Raw genomic sequence first — 21,816 nt, forward strand, 5'->3', positions numbered from 1 at the left:
GGTTTTAGAAATGTATGTCATACTTATTGAAATACGAAGTGTAAGAAACCGAAGGTATATACCATTTCCAATAACGAAAAAATACCACTACAGGTGGACTCGTTTTTTTGTATTAATTCCATACGTTTCTATGTGGAATTATAGTTTTATATTCTTTCATTGTGAGCTACCGTTGTTTTGATTTTTTAAAGGAGAAAGTTAAATTTACGGAAGTAATGTAAGTGTATACTGTGTTTTGCACATATGTGAAGGTGGAAATACAAATAAAGAATTATATTATGATAGCGTGAGAAAGTTGTACGCTGTTGGAAAAAATGAATTCGAAATATATATGTACATATATACCATAATATATACATATGTATATAGATATATATATGTATATATATGTAAATGTGTATGTAATAATTATAAATGCTTTAACATGCACACGAACTTATATGAGATAATCCGATCTTAGGAAATTTACATGTCATTTGTGGTATATAAGTAGCATCAGTGCATTTCTTTTTATTTGTGTGAAAATGTGCATTAAGGTTATATGTATATACAAACATTTATAATTTTATGTTTGTAAGTACAAAATCTCGATGAAATTCAATTAAACGTGTTTCTTTTTTCTTATCCTATATTGAGGAGTCACAAGTGTGTTACCTAAAGAAAATATATTTTAATAATCCAATTAAGCAAAATATCTTAAAGCCTTGTCCCATCAAACAAAAATATGGTACAAATATAAAAAACTACGAACAACTTCAAACAAATTCGATAATTTTAAAGGCATGTTCCTTGTAGTTTAAACAAAGAACAAGTGAGAGGAGTCTAGCCAGGACGTGCCCAGCTTTGGGGCACCTTGAGCCCAGCGCTGAGCTGATTATTATATGTAAGTTAATTGATGGCAGTCGGTTCGATTTGCCAAATATTAACGACGTGCTCCTCGTGCGGCTTCTCGGCGATTGCGGACCCGGATTCAGTGGCCAAAGGCTGCCTGGTCAGCACTTTGACATCGCATCATGGTGACCAGTGCCCATTTTAGTTGCTTATCGTTTACTTATGTTAACTACCTCCGCTTTCTAAACAGGATCGTCCTTGATAATGCCTATATCCTACGGATTTCTGCTTGGTTCTGCTTCGCTTGTTGGCAACTTACCAGGAATATGATAACGGCGACCACAGCGCATATTGCCAGACACAGAGTCGACGCCAACACAGGTCCATTGTTTAATTCTGACCTCTACTTCTCTAAGTAGGTGGACGTAGGTCTTTTCCGCTTAATTGGCAGGCTCAAAAGTGTCTGTCGAGGACGGCGATGCAGCTAATCCGAAAGTTGTTTAGGGGCACCGTTGAGATTTACGTACTTGGTGCCGTCGCGCGGCGCGGTCGAATGACACGAGGCGGGTGGTTTGATTGAGAATTACAAGGTGCCAGGGAGACAAGTATAGTTCCTGGGCGCATGTGTTGCCAATATGAATCCGTTGCCACAAGCTCCGCCACGATGTTTCCCGGTATTTGTAAAATTACGCTGTGCGACAGGGAAAACTAACAACTTCGTACAAAAATACTTAGGACATTTTATGATAAAGTGGATTATGCCATTAATTGCTAAAACCTTAACGATAGCCACATTAATTAATTGGGTTACACTAATATCTGAGAAATTCTTTGCAGTATTAATTTTAAGCACCGTCCTTAATTATTGTGGGAGTTATTAAATTTATATTGGCCAATTCCCGCTGCATTGTCTTATTGGCAAAATAATAATCACTGTATTTGAAGGACAACAATCCTTTCTTCGAATTAACTCTTTTAACTGTACAAAAACTGGAATTTACAACAGTTTTTTTCTTTAATTTTAGCGACAGAATCAAACGAGTGGGCACCTAGCCCACCTCAAAATAACTCTGTTATCAGTCGGTGAAACTACGCCGGATTTTCACCATTTAATTTTATTTCCATAGCCAAGTGGAATCCTTAAAAAATAGCATATTCTCCTTCTGTTAATATATATTGCAATGTCGAGTATAAATAAGCTGCACTTCTTGGAAGCTTTGATTTTGTACCCTGAACCCATTGAAATTGGGTAAACGGGTATAAATTATGCATCTCCGACCCCATAAAGTATATATATTCATGGTTAGCATCAATAGCCGAGTCGGCCTAGCCATCTCCGTATGTCTATAAACAGTCATAAAGAGCCTTTAGTCTATGATTTAAAATGCCTTCTTCGTTCCAAATGCCTCATCAGACTAGCAAGAAATGAAATGATTGAATTTCTGGACATTTGTCAGTGTATAGTCGCTAGAGTTTTAAAAAGACAAATAATGTTTTTAAATTCTTCCCACTGAACTTGAGGAACCGCATTTTTAGTAACTTTCACATATGATGTTGAATAAATAAAGAAGATAACTCATAATAAGCTTTCGACTTAGCATACGAAAAAAAAAATACATACGTCTTCTACTTTTGCGCTAAAATCATTGCTAGGGTTTAATATATCGACGTTAACTTTTATATCCATTATCTTTTCAATGTACTTCTTAAGAACCCTAAGTCGACATTGAAGCTGCATCTATTTTAACTCTTCAAATTCATCCCTCAAGCTATTTTTCCAAGCCAATATTTCAAGCCAAATAAGACAATCTCCGGGAGCCAATGAAAAATCCGTGAGGGTTTTCCTGGAATAATGTAACATTTTTATTTGGACACCACTTAGATAATTTGTACTTGCTTCTTTGTAAGAAAAAAAGGTACACTTGTTTTTTCTCTTCTTTTTATAACCTGAACCCAATAATGTTTATTTTGCAAATGTATATAACGGGCGGAAGCAAGCATTTCCGACCCCATAAAGTGTATATATTGTTTATCAGCATGAATAGCCGAGTCCGATGTGGCCATGTCCGTCTGTCCGCCTGACCGTCCGTTAGTCCGTATGAACGCGTATGAACGCGTCGACCTTAGAACCTATAAGAGCCAAAGAAATTTGAAAGGTAGGGTAGAGTAGGTTTTCGATAATCGATAACTTGCACGGGGTAAGCAAATCGATAAAAATAGTTGAATGAATTTTAATTTAAATAACGAAATCCTGTTTTTTGAGCTAGTCTCTTAGGTTTGAAGAGCTAGAGTCACCAAACTTGAGATGTAGCTTTAAGAATAGTGTATATATATTGGCAGGCCACGTGTTTGCGGCGAATTGCGAGAATTTCTGTACACATGTACACACACGCGTTTTTTTTTTGAGAGGCTCGATCAGAGATACCATTAAAAATGGGTAAAAAAAATAAGTATAATTTTTACCGAGTTTTACCGATGGGAGTTATAACGCACCGTCTCGGCCGCCAGAGCCCCGTTTTTGGGTATGCCGCCGGAGCGATAGGGATATCATAGCCAGATCCGCGGCCTTGCGTACCCGTTGGCCCTGTTAAACAATCTGCAGGCGGGTAGCAAGATATTTGCAGCCTTGTGGTTGTTTGGTGTCGCCTTCCTGTCGCGCTGTCAAATATTTGGCTGCGGTTTTTGAGCATTGATGCTCATCTGTGCTTACGCAGGTTGCCTAGCTTGTTGCATCTGATCGTCGCGCGCATGAGCTTAACAGTTCCCAATGAGGGACTGGAAAGCTTGACACTCCGAGGACACGGTTGAGTGGCGTTGTTTTTTTCTTACTCAGAGGGGAAGACCTCCCCGCAGCACTGCAGCAACGGCTTCCCCACTGCAGCAATGGCTGCCCCCAAGTCTTCCAGCCTAGCGTAAAAGTCTGGGCGGCCTCGGGCTCGCTGAGAGTTCCTTCTCGCTCGTAGGCAAGCCTCCCTTAGGTCACTGATCTCCTCGTTCCACCAGTAAAGAAGGCACTTCTCTTCTGCTTGGCTTCCTCCTGAGCATGGTTAAGTCGCACGCATCCGAGATGTGTTCCATAAGCTGCTGCGGCATGTCCTGTGCTGACTCTGTGGTCCATGTCCATTGCGCATTGAGCATTGCAGATAGAATTAGCATACGTTTCCTGATCTAGGCATTTGTCCTTCCATTTTGGTCCTGATGTTTTGGACTGCTTTGTTTCCGTCATCTCCCGTGGATCTCGAACTAGCGAAAACATTAAATGTTTTGACTTAATGATGGTTACATAACGTAATGGTTAGTTATAAGTAATACAACTAACCCTAAAAAGTATATGAAAAATCTAATGCAATGAGAAAGCGCATTTAAATTTTGCACTACAGATTTAAAAGAGCGAATAAACTAAAAAGCGAAGGATCAAGGATGATTCTTTGTGGCCCTCTGGCAATTGCTGAAGGAGATAGCTGATGATCAAGGAAAAATATTTTCTTTAAACCCCATTATCAACTCCCGCATATATGTCTTTTTTTAAGTGTAAAGTCACCAATTTTAAATCAATGCCTTAGGCTCCCTCTGAAATATAATATAAAGTTAACTTATAAAGTAACCAAAAATTAAGTCACATTGCGCTAGTCGAGGTTGTCCGCTGGGAGATATTTGGACAGGGCGGACCTGTAGCTTCTTCTATGAATAACGCTATGCGAACGCTTCCACTTTACACTTGTATTACGTATTTAATGGGCAAACAGATAATAGCATTATAAAAAATAAGTTTAAAAGAACTATTTCCGCCTGCGAGTGTCAAACGCGCAACCACTTTCAGTCGAGCGAACTGCTTGCCATCGTATTACAACTTACAGCCATACATAGAATTATATATTAGCCGAAAAAAATTTTAAATTACATTTTCTTCGGCAGATTTAATTTTGCCATAAATGATTTTTATTTATTTATTTGTGTTGGCGGTGGTATCTAAAAACAAAATAAACCTATATTACCCGGTTTTCTCATACAAAATATTGGATACTGTATTGTACAGTATTGTGCCTTAATCAACCTATTTATGCAATAGTTCGTCGTAATATTTTGCGATTCTGCAAAGGCATAAGGACCAGTTCACGCCAATTATTTAACGTGAACATTTTTGTAATTATTTTTAATATTACAATTTTTAAAATATATATATTTATTAACTGAAGGAAAAGAAGATATAACGGTGATTCGTGATAAATAATTTACGGATTAAAAAGACAAATAATATTTTGCATTTCGATTTTCTGATAACTTGGATAGTTTATACCGAAGTATAAATTTAAAGTTTTATCTGTTTTTTTCTGATGTACAATATTTTTGTGTATAATATCATTCATAAGTACACATGAGTATTTATGTCGTGCACATATGCCCTTTTTACAGTGTTTTTTTTAAATGGTTTGAACTTGGCGTGTAACTTGTATCACCCTGTGATAACCATATACAAAATTAAGTACATGTGTATGTGTGTATATGCAACCTTGACAACTAGTATGGTAGTTTGGTAAGCGGGGTTGAGTACAGAAGGTGAAGTTAAGAAACTAATAAAAATTGATATTTAAATCATCATTCACGCATAAGTATATAATTAATGATTTAAATATACACATAATAAACACTGGATCGTATGTGACACAACTAACGTAAATTAGTGAAGTCCCGTAGCTGACGCCATTTTGTATTTACATATTTGGAATACAAAGTAAAATTATTGTAAATGGAACTTGGGAAAAAAAGGTAACACACATTTAAAAAAATGTATATATATATATATAAGGCTGTATAAATACAGTTAATTGAATTATGCCAATAGGTTCGCCTTTTAGCATTATGGGATGTATGTATAAAAATGATGTTCTAATAATTATGTACATATGGCTGCGTCTTGTACTTACGATTACTAAATTTAAATATATATACATATATTGTATGTATTATTCAGTTTTGTATATCTATGTCCGTGTATATTTTCATACAACTTCTTGTGTACACTTGTTCATACATATGTACATACATATGTTGTTTTCCACATACATATGTACATACACATGTAAAATATTGCGTATTCTTCCTCTTTAGTATGTAAATTGATGTTTTTGTTGTATGTCAATGTTAACATGTATTTTCGACTCATTTCAGGTATAAGGGTGGTCGGACACCTTCAGTTAGGTCAAGTGATAGGCGACGTCCTCAAAGTTTTTCAACATCATCTACACTCTCCCCGCGGGTTGTGTTATCTCGTTTGGAACCCAGAGATTTTGAACGCCTTCGATTATCGTACAAAGTTGCTATTGACCAAAGGAGATCTCGAAGCTGCCGTGGCATGAACATGGGTCAAAAAATTAGTGGCGGCGTTAAAACAGTTAACCGTAATGATTCTCAGGCAACGTTTAAACCAATTATACCAAGAGAGCTACAAGCCGATTTCCTTAAACCTGCTCGGATCGATATTTTGCTGGACATGCCACCCGCAAGCCGAGAGGTTCAATTAAAGCACTCGTGGAACTCTGAAGACAGATCTTTAAACATATTTGTTAAAGAAGACGATAAATTGACATTTCACCGACATCCTGTTGCGCAAAGTACTGATTGCATTCGCGGAAAAGTTGGTCTTACAAAAGGATTACATGTATGGGAAATTTATTGGCCAACAAGGCAAAGGGGTACTCATGCGGTAGTTGGTGTAGCATCAGCCGATGCTCCGTTGCACTCTGTAGGGTACCAGAGTTTAGTAGGATCTACTGAGCAAAGCTGGGGTTGGGACCTGGGCAGAAACAAATTGTATCATGACTCGAAAAATTCAGCTGGTATCACATATCCGGCAATTTTAAAGAATGATGAAGCTTTTTTGGTTCCAGACAAGTTCTTGGTTGCTTTAGATATGGACGAGGGCACTTTAAGCTTTATTGTTGACCAGCAATATCTTGGTATTGCATTTAAAGGCCTAAAAGGAAAGAAGCTGTATCCCGTAGTTTCTGCTGTATGGGGACACTGCGAGATAACGATGCGTTATATCGGTGGATTAGATCGTAAGTACAATTTCACTAAATGCTTATTTACGTGTATTTTTATCATAACCACTATTCATTTCCATTAATCGAGTCCGCTTTTAACGATTCCTTACCTTCGTATTGCCTTATTGGGTTATATATTTTGCGGTATAGTCCGTCCAATACATTTTCGATCAGATTGATGTGGGATGGCCAAGCCATGACATTCGGCATTATCATGTTGTAAAATCCATTATAATTGTCCCTCAATCTAGCATATACATAGTTTTGCCCCAAAAAAATGTAAATCAATCGATCCATAAAACGTAAGCACTTCCCATGCCATGAATCTGGACTTCCGGCTATGATTAAATCAATTTCGTCCTTTCGCAGTTCGTAAAACAAAAATAATGTTTGTCAATTCAAATGAAACGTGATTTCATTAGTAAAGGCGACCGAGTGTCAGGCTGAACAGTCCATGTCGTATTTTTGCATTTGAAAGAATACAACGCGCAGTTTTGAAATTGAAGCAATTTTGCGAACTCTACGCTTCTTTTTTTTGCTGATTTCCATATGCTTTCGGATCTTTTAAATACCGATCAACAGATCTGCTGTTATATATGTTATATATCTTTCGTTTAGAAAGTCCTTGTAAGTGAAGGAAGTCCGTTTTATTGCGATCCAAACCCTTTTACAAAGGTTTATACCCTTTCGTAGGTGTAAAATATTGGGATAACAAAAACAATGTACCAATAATGTCTTCGTACAGAGACTGATATTCTTTGGTAACGAAAAATAGGAACTCGCAGAAGAGCAACAAAAAAGTTCAAATGCTGTTTTCCTAATCTGTTTCCTTTATTAAACAAAATAACTTTTTAATCTTAAACACTATATAAAACTCCATTTATTAAATTAACTGTCTTAAGCCGATTATGCACGGACCAAATACAATTTTTCGTGTAGGATTGATCAATTTTCGTCTAGTCTTCTTTCAACACCTATTACTTTGGATTTGCTATTAAAAAATCCATGATTACAATCATAATCGCTTGACATTTCGTTGTTTTATTTATAGTTTTTTCACTATTAAACTTATTGGATATTTCTTCTCTGTTAAATAAAGCTAATTAATAGATAAAGTTAAAAGCTAATAAAGTTAATGTACGAAGACATTATTGGTACACTTTGTGTAGAGCTTACAAAAATTAGTAGATTCAAGAATTTTTGCTTCTACGCCTTTGTCTCGAAATGTGTAACGCATAGAAGGAGTTATCTCCGATCCCATAAAGTACATATATATTCTTGAACAGCATCAATGCCGAGTCGATATAGCCATGTCCTTCCGTATGTATGAACGCAAGGATCTCAGAATCTATAAGAGCTAGAGACTTGAAATTTTGAATGTAGGTCCTCCTAGTGCCCGCGCAGTACGAGTTGGTGTCCGATAATCGATAACTTCTCCCGATACCAAGCAATCGATAATAATAGATATCGAAATCCTGGGTTTTGAGCAAATCTCTTAGGTTTTAAGAGCTAGAGTCACCAAACTTGACATGTAGCTGCTAGAATAGTATATACAGGCTGTTATTTTAATTGGTTTTTTTTAATTGAAAATGATTAATTGGAGTTGATTTAATTGGAAAATTACTACCCAGTCTTTTAACTGTTTCCACAATATAATATGGAAGCAAAATGCTGCTCGAAAAGCTCAATTTTGTGGTCAGTGGTTCAGGAAAAATAAGTTTGCATTTATCTTAAGAGGTCATCAGTAATTTACCTGGCTTTATTCTAGCCTTTACTTTGGGAGATATCGATTTATATTTATTTGATTTCTGTTCATATCTATATAAACACTTGTATTTGCTTGTGATATATATTTATCGCTATGTATTTATTTTTACAGCCGAACCTTTGCCATTAATGGATCTTTGTCGAAGGTCAATTCGACAGAAAATTGGTCGAGTAAATTTGGAAGATCGCATACAACAACTTCAGCTTCCGCAGTCTATGAAAACGTATTTATTGTATAAGAACCGTAGATAATATTTTTAAATCGGGATTATGTAAGTTATCATTTTGCATCTCTGCTGCATGTGATGGGGGAAGTTAAGGTAAATAGTTTTAGTTCGTAATAGTCTTTAAATCAATGTTAGTTTTTGTCGTCAAGGAACAAAATATAAAAGTATATAATTTTTTAACTATACTTGATATTCGTTTTCCTATTTGTGTTGTAAATTAAGTCGGTATGATTAACACAATATTTAATATAATCACAAACAAATCATTTGCTAAATCTAAATCATGGAAGAAATGTATTTCTCTTTAATTGACATATATTAAATATAAATATAAATAAATATATAAATTAAAAAAACGTCGCAAACCTCGTGGTATATTCAAAAACATAAAACTGTACCATAATATTAGCTATAACATCCATTTTTAAATACGTTCATAGTTTAGCATTTCATTTTTAATGACACCGTGTTCAGATTTATAATTTAATTAAATATAAAATAACAATGTACATACATATATGGGGAAAAACATTTTTAAGACATTCTTTGTGTAAAAATAATTATGTATTCCTCAATTGAGATTTTATTTTGAATCTTGGTCGCATTAGATATTTATAGGATGTGTTAAATACGCATGTACATATGTACTCAATAGGGCGTAATTCCACGGACCTTAGAATAAATGGATAGAAGTCTTTTAACACAAAAAGGTGCAATAATTTAAAAGAAAACAATTTTTTATATTGCTTACTGAACTGATTTGAAGGAATCTCAAAGAACGCACTGTATTACAAATAATATTCATTATACCGATTAGAGAATTGAATAATACATAGCCATATGTGTCAACATATTCATTGCAGTTAAAGTTTTCTCGATTGAAAGATTGTTTGCTAAGTATTACTAAAAAAGTGCTGACATCCATTCTTCTATTACAAATATCCCAAAATTGTAACATTACGTTCAACCATTTTGAATTAAGCTGGAAACCCTATTAATAATATTACACAACAACAACAAAAAGCCGTAACTATTTAATTACTTTTAAGAATTTTCGTTAATAGTTTTGTCTGTGTATTTGACAGGGAGCATAATTACGCAACACGATTCATATTATTTACTCTCAGTCAACAATATACATTTCTATAATTTTCATGGACACTATAGTTTATTCCAACCAACATATGTACTTATTTTATATTTTAGATGATATAAACTTAATTTAAATTTTATGACACTTAATAAAGACTTAATTTCACTAAAAATGTATACAATATTTTAAATTATTTTTCATGAAAATTCTAATTCCATTGCCACGGTCTTGTAAACTTTTTAATATAATTATCCTTAATATTTTTTTTTACATTTTTGTTTATATCTAACAAGTAGAGAAGGCATCTACAACACCATAACGTATTATTAATCTTTTTGGTAAATAAAGTCAAACAATGCCAAGCTACTGTATCAATATATACCCAGGTTGTTCCTGACGACAGGGGATGGTGCTAGTTTCTCAGAGCTACAAAATAGTGCGATATCCGATGTAATGTCGGCTTTAATGTCGAAAATCCAAATAAGCCATGACCACGCTATTGGTCGGCTACAACGGGTAGGTGAGAGGATCAGGCGGACAGACAACGTCACAGGCCCCAACAAAGTATGTGGCTCATTGTGGACATAGACGGGCCGGCTAATCAGACCACGGAGTGGGCTCACTCCAAGTGGCAAGGTCTTCCTCCACAAATCCATAGCGCTCCCGACACTTAATCAGATATGGGTTATCGTCTGACAAGGACACCTCACTGACGGAATCCAGGCCGAATGGGCCCTCATGCCAGACTTGGGCATGAGCCTGCCTGGGAAAACGGCGATAGCTACCTTCCCGCGAAGGATGGCTTATCTCTCGAAAGAAGCCCAAATCAAGGACCGCATGGAAAATCTGGCACAGTTGCGAGGTAAGTGATTGACGAAGCACCTCAACAGGCCAAACATTTCAGGGGAGTAGGAAGTAGGCCAGCAATGGAATATGATCTGACGACAGTTGCAATGACACTGTCGCAACTCATTAAATTTAGCTGGGGCCCTAAGAATATGTATTGCCTCCACCTTTTTCGCATCGGTCCGTATCCCCTCCCCGCTAATCACATGTCGAAGATAGACCAACGTCTCCCTGAAGAAGCTGCATTTCTTTTTATTCAACCTAAGGTTGGCTGCCCTTAACCGACGGAATACCTCCCTCAAATTCTCGACGTGTTGTTCTCGTAGGCAAGCGCATGAGGGTCCAACTCCGGCCCCATTACCGTGGCCAATGGCAGCTGGAAGGTCGCACATGCTGAATGTAGCCCAAATGGAATCACCCGCCATTGGAACGATTCTTCCCCGGCACCGTGAATGCCATGCATACCCGTGTTTCCTAGGTAGAGATTAATTGGGCGTGACGCAACTACTCAAGAATGTGGTTGACCGTAGGGACAAGGGATAAGCGTCTGGAATGGAGTGCGCATTGAGTTGGCGGTAGTCTATGCATATGCGCCACTCCCCAGACTCTTGTAATTAACACAATTGGGGCGCTGTGCGGACTACGCGATGGCTAGATAGCACCTGCCTGTATCAGCTTATCTACCTGCTCGTCGATCACCCTCTGCATGGCCAGGTTCTTCGCGTAATACCTTTCCTTCAATGGCTTGTCATCTTTCAACCGGATCTTACGCTCCGCGATATGCGAGATCCCCTGCAGACCCTCGAAGAGTGTCAGTTCTGACTCCAGGAACTCCCTCAGTTCCGGATGTATATCCGCTGGCTACTCTGCCTTCTCTATTAAAGAATCACTTTGCGTTTCATCTCCTCCGAACACCACTCCGATCTCAGATGGAGGTCTAGGACTTTTCGAGTGGCCTAGACTCTCTACTGTGGTATCTGCACCCGATCTGGATGGATTCTAGCCTTTGCCCCTACTTTCTACGTTTTTCGGCATATGTCCGCCATGCTAACTCCATGATCAGCGCATTGCTGTTGCTGCAGCTCTTCCCGTCACCTTTAGGGATCCTCGTGGGTTCGGTCCGATTCCGGTATGGCCCTTCCTTGACTTCCTACTCCCTGCTGTCTCCGTTCCCTGACAACGCATTGTGGTGTCCATTGCACATAGGAATTCCATTCCTAGGACGATGTTGTCTAGCATGGAAGGCATGATAAGCATCGGCATGCTGATTACCTTTTCCGCTAGGCCAACATCTGACCACAAGGCCTTCCCTACTTCTATTATGATCCATCTGCCAGATGAATACGGGTCTGCACATGCTGTGCTCTCCCCTGAATCGCCCACGTGCGTACGCTTTCTTCGCTCATGAAGCTGCGAGTAGCCCCGGTGTCGAATGTCGCAGGCATCGTCCGCCCGCCGATCTTCACTGTATCGACAATTCGGTTACCGTCCGACTTCAATGAATACTCTTCTATCGGCGTCGACCCGATTCAGGCCTGGAAGACACCGTTCCCGCCTCCGCGTGCGTGCAACAGTCCTCCCAACAGAATACGACACGCTCGTTGGGTCACTCCCTGGCAAAGTGCCCCTCTTGTGAACATTTGAGACATGACCGACGCGGATCGAACCCTGTTCCAGTCTCTTGACCAAGCATGTGATGGGCGACCTCCGCATGGGCCATTGCTTGCGTTCGTACCCGCCGAGACCAATGGTCTAAGCCCGGAATGGCAAAAAACTAACGATTGACGTCCGACTTTGTGTAAGTAAAGTTTAGTAGTTCTGTTACCTTTGCTTTTGCAAAGTTTTAGAGTAGTGTTGTGCGATTGTTCATGACGGCGGGCACGGGCATACACACTCTAATGAGACTACTAGCTGGCCGGGCTGCATATAACAGCATATTTCTTTGTTAAATTTTTTTTATAATCAATTGCTAACACTTTATAAGATCTCCTAATTTGTGCAGCTGCACATGAGGCGAATTCGCACGATGTACCAAGTCCGCTAGGAATCTCTTAAATGAAAAAAAAATATAACCATTAATGGTTATAGCCAGTATTCGCCTCCGCTCCCAACCTAAAGGAGTCTAACCTGAGCCGCTATATTGTCAGAATAAGAGACTAGCCTATTCCAGACGCTCTTGTTAGCCTCATATACCAACGACGTCTGTGTCATGGTCCCCTGTTGTTTCAGCAACTGGGCTAGATTCTTCAAAATCAATTGACGCATAAGAACCATAGTATGCCTCACCAGAAAACGAAGAGTGCCGCCAGCTCTGATGTTTAAAGGTTTAATACTCAATCAAAAAAAGGCGGCAAGATACCCTTGAGGTCACCCTTGACGCCTTACCTTTGTCGACTGACATCTCACGCCACCTATTAAATTTAATAAAATATATATTCCTTTTTTTCAAAATATACTTAATAATGTAGTGAGCAGTTGAAAGGAATAATATAAGAGTTTGTATAGCTCTCTCTTCTATTCTAGTGCCGTGAACAAGAGACAATTTTTTGTGTTTGCTTGACATACTTGGAAAAATACTAGAAACCATTTCGTCTACTAACATTTGGAACTTTGTTGTTTTAATTCCAAAAAATAATGCTAATTCGATAACTGTATAAAACAGTGATCTGTCATTCGACTGCGAGGTGTTAAAAGGTGTAGCCCGTAATTTGCGATGACAATAAAAAATGTCTAGGTCAAAACTTTTTAAAAAATTGAAATTTTATTGAGACAGCATGTGTTTACTTACGAACGATTTTATGCTGCCGCCAGCATATTGAAAATTGGTGTAAACGTAAAAAAGCCATAAAAGCACTCAAAGCGGAAAAAGTGTGTGAAATCTTCTTGCTGTTGAAATTTTCAGTAGTAGATCTTTTTGTGCAATAGAATATTCATAAATTCTTAAAAAGACAACAGCAATTAAAGTTTGGCTTAAATTGGTGGGTAGTGCTATTCAATTTCATTCAATTCCATTCATTCCATCAATTTATTTTTTTTGTATATATCAAAGGAGTTTAGGCGAGGTGGTAACGATAGCTATTAAATTAAAGATACTGAATATATATATAGTACCCAATAAGCTTCAAATTTAGTCACTCTACCTTTTAAAACTTAATAGATTTTTTAAAAACAAAATTTTAAATCGAATCTTATCGAATGATTGAAAACGGGGCAAGTTATCGATTATCGGAAACAAACTCGCACTGCGCGGGCACTATATATTTATAGGCTGATCAATAATATATATACTTTATGGGGCTTCTGCTTGTTACATACATTTGCAAAAAAATTTCATATTCTTTGAACCCATTTTCAATGAATTTAGGGTGTAAAACTCGAAGGCAGCGCCCAACCATGGAAGAAAATATCTCTGGCTCTCGACAAACGCATTGATCGACTTGTGCGAGCATCTACCCAATACATAGACACATACATACTAAAGTTTCTGGGCTGTAAGGAATTCAAAACAAATATAAGTACATACATACATGTATGTACATAGATAATACTGATCTTTTAGACAGAAAACTAGCTTGTTTCATTCATATTTATATGTACATATATTTCGATAAAATCGATAAGCCGGTTGAAGATATTGCAGTGTGACTATTAATTATCGAGTCACATATTCAGTCAAGCGGTAGTGTATATCAGTATGTAGATATGTATGTACATACATACATACATACATTTGTGTTTTGGGGTTGCAGATGCTTTCTTCTGTTTTATACTATTGCACAATTCAATACATCCGATTTTAAATGATTTTTAATGATGCAGGATATTGGCTTATTTACCATATGTAGAAATTTAGGTAATTTATGTATAAACAAATTACATTTAGAAATTGACATACTTATGTACATATATTACAATCATTACAACACATCTTAATTAATATTTGCTTAAAAAACCTCAAGTAGAGAATACCCTATTTATACACGAGGTGAATATAAATAAATTGAAAAGTATTCTTAAACTACTTTACGATATGCCCTCGTTGATTCTTTATAACAAAAAGCTTTCTTGCTTGTATGAGCTCTGCAAAAAAAGTTTATTTAGTGTTCCACTTTAGCTTGGTGCTTTAACTATAGAGCTTTAATTCAACGTGTTGAGATCATCGTTGTCGGTTTTTTAAGAAATCTTAAGTGATTATCTTGGTAATTTTATATACACAAAACATAACTGGCAAATAAACACTTAGATAAAATTGTTTTAAAATTACTGTATTGTTCCGACATATTTACATACATACATATGTATATTGTTAAAAGAAATGTACATACCATATGTACATACATACATGTCTTTACGTCATTGCACAATATTTATATAAATTTGTCATTTGTTGCATATTTGTATAAACATAGATACATACGTATCTACAAATAAACAGTTTTATACTATTCCAACCATTCCCAGTGCTTATTGCCTTGCATGCAACTAGTTTGTTAAGTACTTCGCGAATCGCTAAAGGGATAAATATGTAACAGTTCGAATATATATTCTACCGGAACATTTCTTACAGTTAGTGGACACACTCATATGTATGTATAAGTAAGTACACACATATGTGTATACATGAATACATACATATGACGATCAGAAGGTGTCTCGCCTGCCGTAAACATATGTACATACATATGTATGTATGTATGTATCTGTTATTCGTTTTACTATCTGTTTGTTTTGGGAAGATATTGGAGGTCAGGTGGAAAATTTGTGTATTCCATATTTTTGTAACATCCAACGCTTTTCTCTTAGTTTTTCTTGATTTTAACACATGAGAATACATCATCAGTTTTCTACAATTTTTTATTAATATATAATAACAAATAACATTAACATGACTAAAAATTCAATTCATATGATAACATGTATTTTTTTTACATAACAGACACTATAAACTTTCAACACGGGTTTAAATTCACTCACTTAGTATATGTAATGCCCCTGCCATTTATTTATATACCCTGAACCTATTGAAAATGGGTAAAAAGGGTATAATGTATTTGTGCAAATGTGTGAAACAGGCTGAATTATAAATGTTCTTCCTCAGCTTTAACAGCTGAGTTGATCCAGCCATGTCTAAATGTGGCGATATCAGATAATATTAGAGCTAGAGACTTAAAATATTAATTCACTAACCATACAACATATGCATACATAGATGGGACAGCTAGGTACATAGATAAAAAAAAAACGGAGTGCCTGGTCACACAGCGATTTCATTTTTGGTCGCGTCCGCAACTCGCTCACTCAATCAGAGAGCAAGAGAGTTAACGAGCCAATTTTTTTTTTTGTGATTCCGGGCTTGAATTATAGAATGAGGGTTGACCCTTCGTTACCTACAGCAGTCCGTTCGGCAGAAATAGTAAACGCTTCAATGATTTGATGACCAGCGGAAATTTGAGCAAAATACAAAATTTTCAATTCCCTAATAAAGTTTAAAGTTTAAAGTTTAGTAAGGGCAGAAACCTCCGCGCGCGCCCCAAAAAGTAATTCTACAAACTAACCACAAAATCATAAAAACATGCGTATATTTAGAGATGATTGTCTGTTTCTACTGTAGACAGGATAAGGATATAGTGATAGAAATCGCCGACCCGGTGGGTCAAATTTATAGCCTGTCCGGCAAGCTATGCCCCTACTCAGAGCTGAAAATGGTCAGCTAGTTCCCGAAGATATCCTGAAACCAACGATTTTAGTTAGCGTACTATTATTATAATCTATTATAATCCTTGCATAATAAAGGAAATGAGTTGTGCAATGCGTAGTCGTGCACGTAGGTAGAAATAAAGGGGGATATTTTCTTGTAGGTCTGGAGGGAGCAGAAAATTGAAAAGGCCCCAATAGTAAAGGAGAATCAATATCGCTAATAATTACCTTCGATAGGAAGACAACACCGAGGATTTTCCTACAGTAGGTTAAAGAAGGAAGATTAAGTAGAAGATGCCTGCTGGAATACGGTGGTAACCAATTGGGTTCCCAGCTTAAACCTCGCGCGGACTATTGTTATATTGCTGAGATTCATGAGCAGTACTTAAATTTAGCACGTGCAAGCGAGATGTACAGAAGTTGGGTTACGAAGCGGTCCTTAAACTCAAATTTTTATTAATTTACTTTTATTGCTGCTAAAGCAAATGAGCTTGTGGCGGGAGATGCTGGAAGAGTGTTCGAGGTATCCCCTAGTCGGGAATTCCCGAGGGGTTCTTACTTGTTATTCTCACATATCTGCAAAAGGCAACTGTTTAAAAAGGTATTAAATCTTTCTTACTCCCTCGTTATTGAACAATTTTAAGTGGTAATTTTTATTAAGTGCCTAATATAAAATACAATTTGAAAGTATCAATATATAATATCTTTCTAATTTATATTCTAGATGATGCATTCAAGCCGTGGTGTTGATACAAGCTCTGACAGGTTTTCCAGTAGAACATCAGTATACAACTATCCTGAGCATTTGAATCCATTTAACGATGAAGATAATCATAGGCGTTTACGGTTTTGGAGATCATCAAAATCCAATGAAAATTCAAAGCAAAGAAGTTTTTCTATTGGAAACTTGCGAGACATTTGGTAAGTTAGAAAGTTAATTAAAAGTTAAAAAAACAAAGTTGATGCCATATAAAGAATTTGGTTGGGGAAAAGAACTTAACTACAAAAGTAAAATTGGTATATTTTTTTGTGCAAATGTATGTAATAGGCAGAAGGAAGCCACTCTAACCCCATAAAGTAAATATTTGTTTGATCAGTATTAAAAGCCGTCCGTCCCTCGGTCCGTCAGCCCGGTTGTATGCACTCAAGGATCTCAGAATCTATAAAAGTTAGATACTTGGAACGTAGGTCCTCCTAGTGCCTGTGCAGTACGAGTTTGTTTTCGATCATCGATAACTATCTCCGTTTCCAAGCAATCGATAAAAATCGATATCGAAATCCCGTTTTTCAGTTTCGATAGTCCGAACAGCTGGAGGAAAAGGGTGATCGATTATCGGTCGGGTCGCACTCCCAATCCCGTATGGAGAGCAGAATAAAAACATAACGTTGTATATCTGTAGACAGTGAACCGGTAGTTATTTTGGGAAGAGACAGATTTTGTTTTTTTAACATAGCGGCTTGGGAACCACGGACCTAGAGAAACATACGATCGACTTTGTAGAAGCCCAACCATTCAAAGAAGGGTAGGTCGCGCAGGTTCGAAACTGGAGGCAATGATCCCAAAAGTCTGCTAGGATTTGTGACCACCGAGCTCGAGTAAGCTGAATACCAAGCGTTGCTCGAACAGAATAGAAGATAATTTAAAGGGCACAGTGGGGAAGTTGAAGGTGCAAAGCTCTATGACAGCCGGCTTGATAGCGATGGCTCACATTGTCGAGAAGGCTGGTATAACAACCCTTAGATTTTAATCAAAAAGCAGTGACTAGGAGTTTAGAAAATATAGATTTTGGCAACTTGTTGGTACGTTGTGGTGGTTTTGACTGCAATATTGTTTATCTCTGAAAAAACTTGTACATAAGAAATGCTTTGAAAAAAAGTTTAACGACCTGATGTTTACTTTTATTCTGTTAGGAATTTTAGATCATTTAACTTAAAAAAAAAATCATCGACTTTGGGTATTCAGAAAACATCTGAAAGTCCCCCTGTTCTGCGGAGAAGTTTTGGACCAACTACACCGTATTTACATCCAGGAGAACAGACCGCTGAAAGAAGATCTTTGCAGAATGTGAACGTTCCCTTCAGTGTAAGTAATTAAACCCTGTGTAACCCTATCATAATCAGTTATATTGGTATATACAAGTGCATACGTATTGTACTTATTTTATTATAATATTTTTTTGTGTTTTTTTCTCAGATGGCATCAAGCAAAGTAAACGGCAACCCTTACCAACGTAGCACTCATTTTGATAGATGTTCAACGCCACAGCCCTATCATTACCAGAAAATCAGGTAATAATTAAATCATTAAACAACACATGTTTATATATATATTACCAAATTTGGTGTATCTTGATAAACGAAATGTTTTCCATATAAAAAACTAATTTCCGCTAATCTAAAAGCTATATATGACAGATTTATTTTGGCGATATAGCGTTCCAATCTGTCCATGCAAAATTTCATGATGCTGATTGAAAAACTCAGGACAGATCGAAATGGCTTTATCGACTTAACAGTTGAAACTGATCAAATATATGTATTTTATACGATTTGGGTTGTTGTGGGTTGGTCCAAGATTGACCTTGAGTCGGCCAGCTTAAAATTAAGTCTATCATTTTAAACTCTTATAATTTTATATTTTACTGTCTGTTTTTCATTTAAGATCCTCGTACTCTAGTCTATCAAGCACCAATCCATTTGAAAGTGAAGTTGACTCTGATGTTAATCTTAGTGGATGCTCTACAGTTGGTCTTCGCCCAAAATCTTATCGAAAAAAAAAGAGGAAAGCCCCTTCAGTTCCGACTAAAAACATGGTACAATATTTATGCTATTTTGAAAGTATACTGTTAATTTAATGCATTCTTTAGGTCACGGATCCTTTAAGCGATCCTGAAAAAAACTCAATGGGCTCCCCTCATAGTTCTAATATGGAAGCTATGGACATAAAGTCACTTACAAGTGAAATAGAAAGATTTGTACACAGAGATGAGACTTTCATAAATAAATCGCTTGCATCGCAATCTTTAATAGACTCCGAAAAGGCCCTAAGTGACGCAGCGGATATTAGCGCATTAAATATCAACGAAAATACCATTAATAATATATCTAATGGAAAAAATATTAGTCATGCGAAAGAAGACATTTCTGAAGAAATAACTGTACCAAATATAGAAAATCTTAAAACCTGTGACGCTGCGGACATTAGCGAATTGAGCATAAATGAAAATGTCAATAATAATATATCAAATGGAAGAAATATTTTGCATGCGAAAGAAGGCAGTTCTGAAGAAATTACTGTACCATATATAGAAAATCTTAAAACCTGTGACGCAGCGGACATTAGCGTATTGAGTATCAATGAAAATACCAATAATAATATATCTAATGAAAAAAATATTTTTCATGCGAAAGAAGTCAATTCTGGTGAAATTACTGTACCAAATATAGCAAATCCTAAAACCTGTGACGCAGCGGACATTAGCGTATTAAGTATCAACGAAAATACCAATAATAATATATCTAATGTAACAAATATTTGTCATGCGAAAGAAGACAATTCTGAAGAAATTACTGTACCAAATATAGAAAATCGTATGACCTGTGATCAGAACAGTAGCTCAATGCAAGCGACAAGTCGAAGTAATGAAAACAAATACAATTATTTGGAAAATAAAAGTTATACAAATAATAATGTAGTTAAAAGTTCTGAATATTCTAACAAACCATTAACTATTTTTGAAAAGTCAGAGAGAGATATTCACCTTTCAGACAATAAATCAAAACCAGAAAAGGTTAAATCGGTGAAAGAAATTATTGATTCTATAAATCGTAGCCAAAAATTACTTAAAGAAAGTGCAGCTAAAGGTACAAAGGTATATTCAACTTCTTTGTATACTAAAAGCAGTATAACACCAACTGATGATCACAACAAAAATAAAAATGAGATATTTCAAAATACTGTTACGATAGCAAATTCCTCCTTTGATAACCATTTACATTTACAACAAAATGATTTTCATAAAAATAAAATAAATAAGATAGTCTTCGAATGTAGAGAGTCGTCACCAACCTCATCAAACTTAGATTGGAATCCTGTGCCAAAACCAAAAAGAATAAATAGTGATTTGACAATAAGGGATATAAATGATCCTTAAAATTGCTACAATGTTAATAAATAAATATTTACGAAGATAAAAAAGTAGAATTTTGCATTATAATATTCAACATTGAATCCTTGTAATCCTTGTATCAAATTATTTAAAATTAGCCGTTAAATGTGTGTAATCTCACTGAAGTGAAAAAATTATGTTATTTTTTTGTTAAACTCGCTTACAAAGTAAACGGACTATTTAAATTAGAAATCCTTTAATTTAAAAAAAAAAACCACTATTTATGTGTCGTGCTGAATTAAAACTAAATTTAAAAAAGCTTCTTAGTTTTGGAACTCCGTTTGCATATGCATCTATTTCTGTTCTAGATATCTATTCTATGATCTTATGTGTTGTAGCGAGTTCTTTTGTACCACCTCCACCCGTTCCTGTCTACGCCCAGCGGGCCTCAAGCGGGTGTTACTGGCGGAAGAGTTCCTGCCTCGCCAACAATGGCCCATGCGGAGGTCGCCCATCGAATGTTGATCCAGGAGGCCGGAACAGGGTTTGATCCGCTACGGGCATGTATGCACAGGAGGGGTACTTCGTCAGGGAGTGTCCTAACGCGCGTGGCGTGTTTCGTTGGGTATGTAGGAAACGGGGCAAGAGCTGCCAGGATTATTGCCAGCGCGCGAAGGCGGGAAACGGACAACGGCGTCGCCCAGACCAGGATGGGGTCGACGCCGACACTCCCGCAACCCGGTAATAGAGTATCCATTAAAGGTGGACGGTGGCCGAATCGTCAGGGGTTGGAGTGCGAGAGTCGACACTGGGGCCACTCGCAGTTTCAGGAGTGAAGATTGGGTACGCACGTGGGCGATTCAGGGGAGGGCGCAGCATGTGCAGACGCGTATTCATCAGGCAAATGGATCCAGATGGAAGAAGGGACGGCGTTGTGGTAAGATGTTGGCCTAGCGGGGAAAGTGATCAGCATGCCGATGCTTATCATGCCCTCCGTGGTAGACCACATCATCCTAGGGATGGATTTCCTGTGCGTTGCGGCAAAGCTGAGTTGGTTCTAAAGACGGTGGTAGGACCGGCCGCGGGGCCTGGGTTGAGCAAAGAGCCGACAGAAAGCTTCCCACGTCGGGGAACGGAGAGAACAGAAGAAGGAAGCGGAGGAAAGGCCATACTCGGAACCGACCGAACCCACGAGGATCCCG

General features: G+C 37.1%; 2 protein-coding genes across 5 annotated transcripts; both read left to right on the forward strand.

The window, feature by feature from the left end:
• The first annotated feature begins 90 nt into the window (after nucleotides 1-90).
• On the forward strand, nucleotides 91-9,054 carry gus (gustavus). 2 transcript variants are annotated; one of them, XM_064690773.1, is made up of 3 exons: nucleotides 91-217; nucleotides 6,001-6,890; nucleotides 8,755-9,054. In XM_064690773.1, coding segments are annotated over exons 1-3 (1,032 nt in total). In that variant the 5' UTR covers nucleotides 91-215; the 3' UTR covers nucleotides 8,895-9,054. The 2 variants fall into 2 exon arrangements, with proteins under 2 accessions (XP_064546843.1, XP_064546841.1); XM_064690771.1 differs by lacking the exon at nucleotides 91-217 and adding an exon at nucleotides 5,345-5,598.
• A 5,407-nt stretch (nucleotides 9,055-14,461) lies between these two features.
• On the forward strand, nucleotides 14,462-20,709 carry LOC135434269 (putative uncharacterized protein DDB_G0282133). 3 transcript variants are annotated; one of them, XM_064690790.1, is made up of 6 exons: nucleotides 14,462-14,487; nucleotides 17,230-17,426; nucleotides 18,417-18,588; nucleotides 18,700-18,794; nucleotides 19,168-19,318; nucleotides 19,373-20,709. In XM_064690790.1, the coding sequence occupies exons 2-6, from the start codon at nucleotides 17,230-17,232 to the stop codon at nucleotides 20,657-20,659; spliced, it is 1,902 nt and encodes a 633-aa protein (XP_064546860.1). In that variant the 5' UTR covers nucleotides 14,462-14,487; the 3' UTR covers nucleotides 20,660-20,709. The 3 variants fall into 3 exon arrangements, with proteins under 3 accessions (XP_064546860.1, XP_064546859.1, XP_064546861.1); XM_064690789.1 differs by lacking the exon at nucleotides 14,462-14,487 and adding an exon at nucleotides 14,866-15,007; XM_064690791.1 differs by lacking the exon at nucleotides 14,462-14,487 and having other exon boundaries at nucleotides 17,302-17,426; nucleotides 18,426-18,588.
• The last annotated feature ends 1,107 nt before the right edge of the window (nucleotides 20,710-21,816 follow it).

This window comes from Drosophila montana, unplaced genomic scaffold (assembly GCF_035044405.1).
Source record: "Drosophila montana isolate Dmon_TW-CO22-7 unplaced genomic scaffold, ASM3504440v1 contig_3285_1, whole genome shotgun sequence".
NCBI classification, from domain to species: domain Eukaryota; kingdom Metazoa; phylum Arthropoda; class Insecta; order Diptera; family Drosophilidae; genus Drosophila; species Drosophila montana.

Bases quoted from the DNA above. Each gene is read 5' to 3' on its own strand.
- gus (XM_064690771.1), top strand. From the start codon at position 5,579: ATGGAACTTGGGAAAAAAAG. The intron at 5,599-6,000 runs GTAACACACATT...GACTCATTTCAG, and splicing joins ATGGAACTTGGGAAAAAAAG to GTATAAGGGTGGTCGGACAC. The intron at 6,891-8,754 runs GTAAGTACAATT...TTATTTTTACAG, and splicing joins TTATATCGGTGGATTAGATC to CCGAACCTTTGCCATTAATG.
- LOC135434269 (XM_064690790.1), top strand. From the start codon at position 17,230: ATGATGCATTCAAGCCGTGGTGTTGATACAAGCTCTGACAGGTTTTCC. The intron at 17,427-18,416 runs GTAAGTTAGAAA...TTATTCTGTTAG, and splicing joins GGAAACTTGCGAGACATTTG to GAATTTTAGATCATTTAACT. The intron at 19,319-19,372 runs GTACAATATTTA...TGCATTCTTTAG, and splicing joins CAGTTCCGACTAAAAACATG to GTCACGGATCCTTTAAGCGA.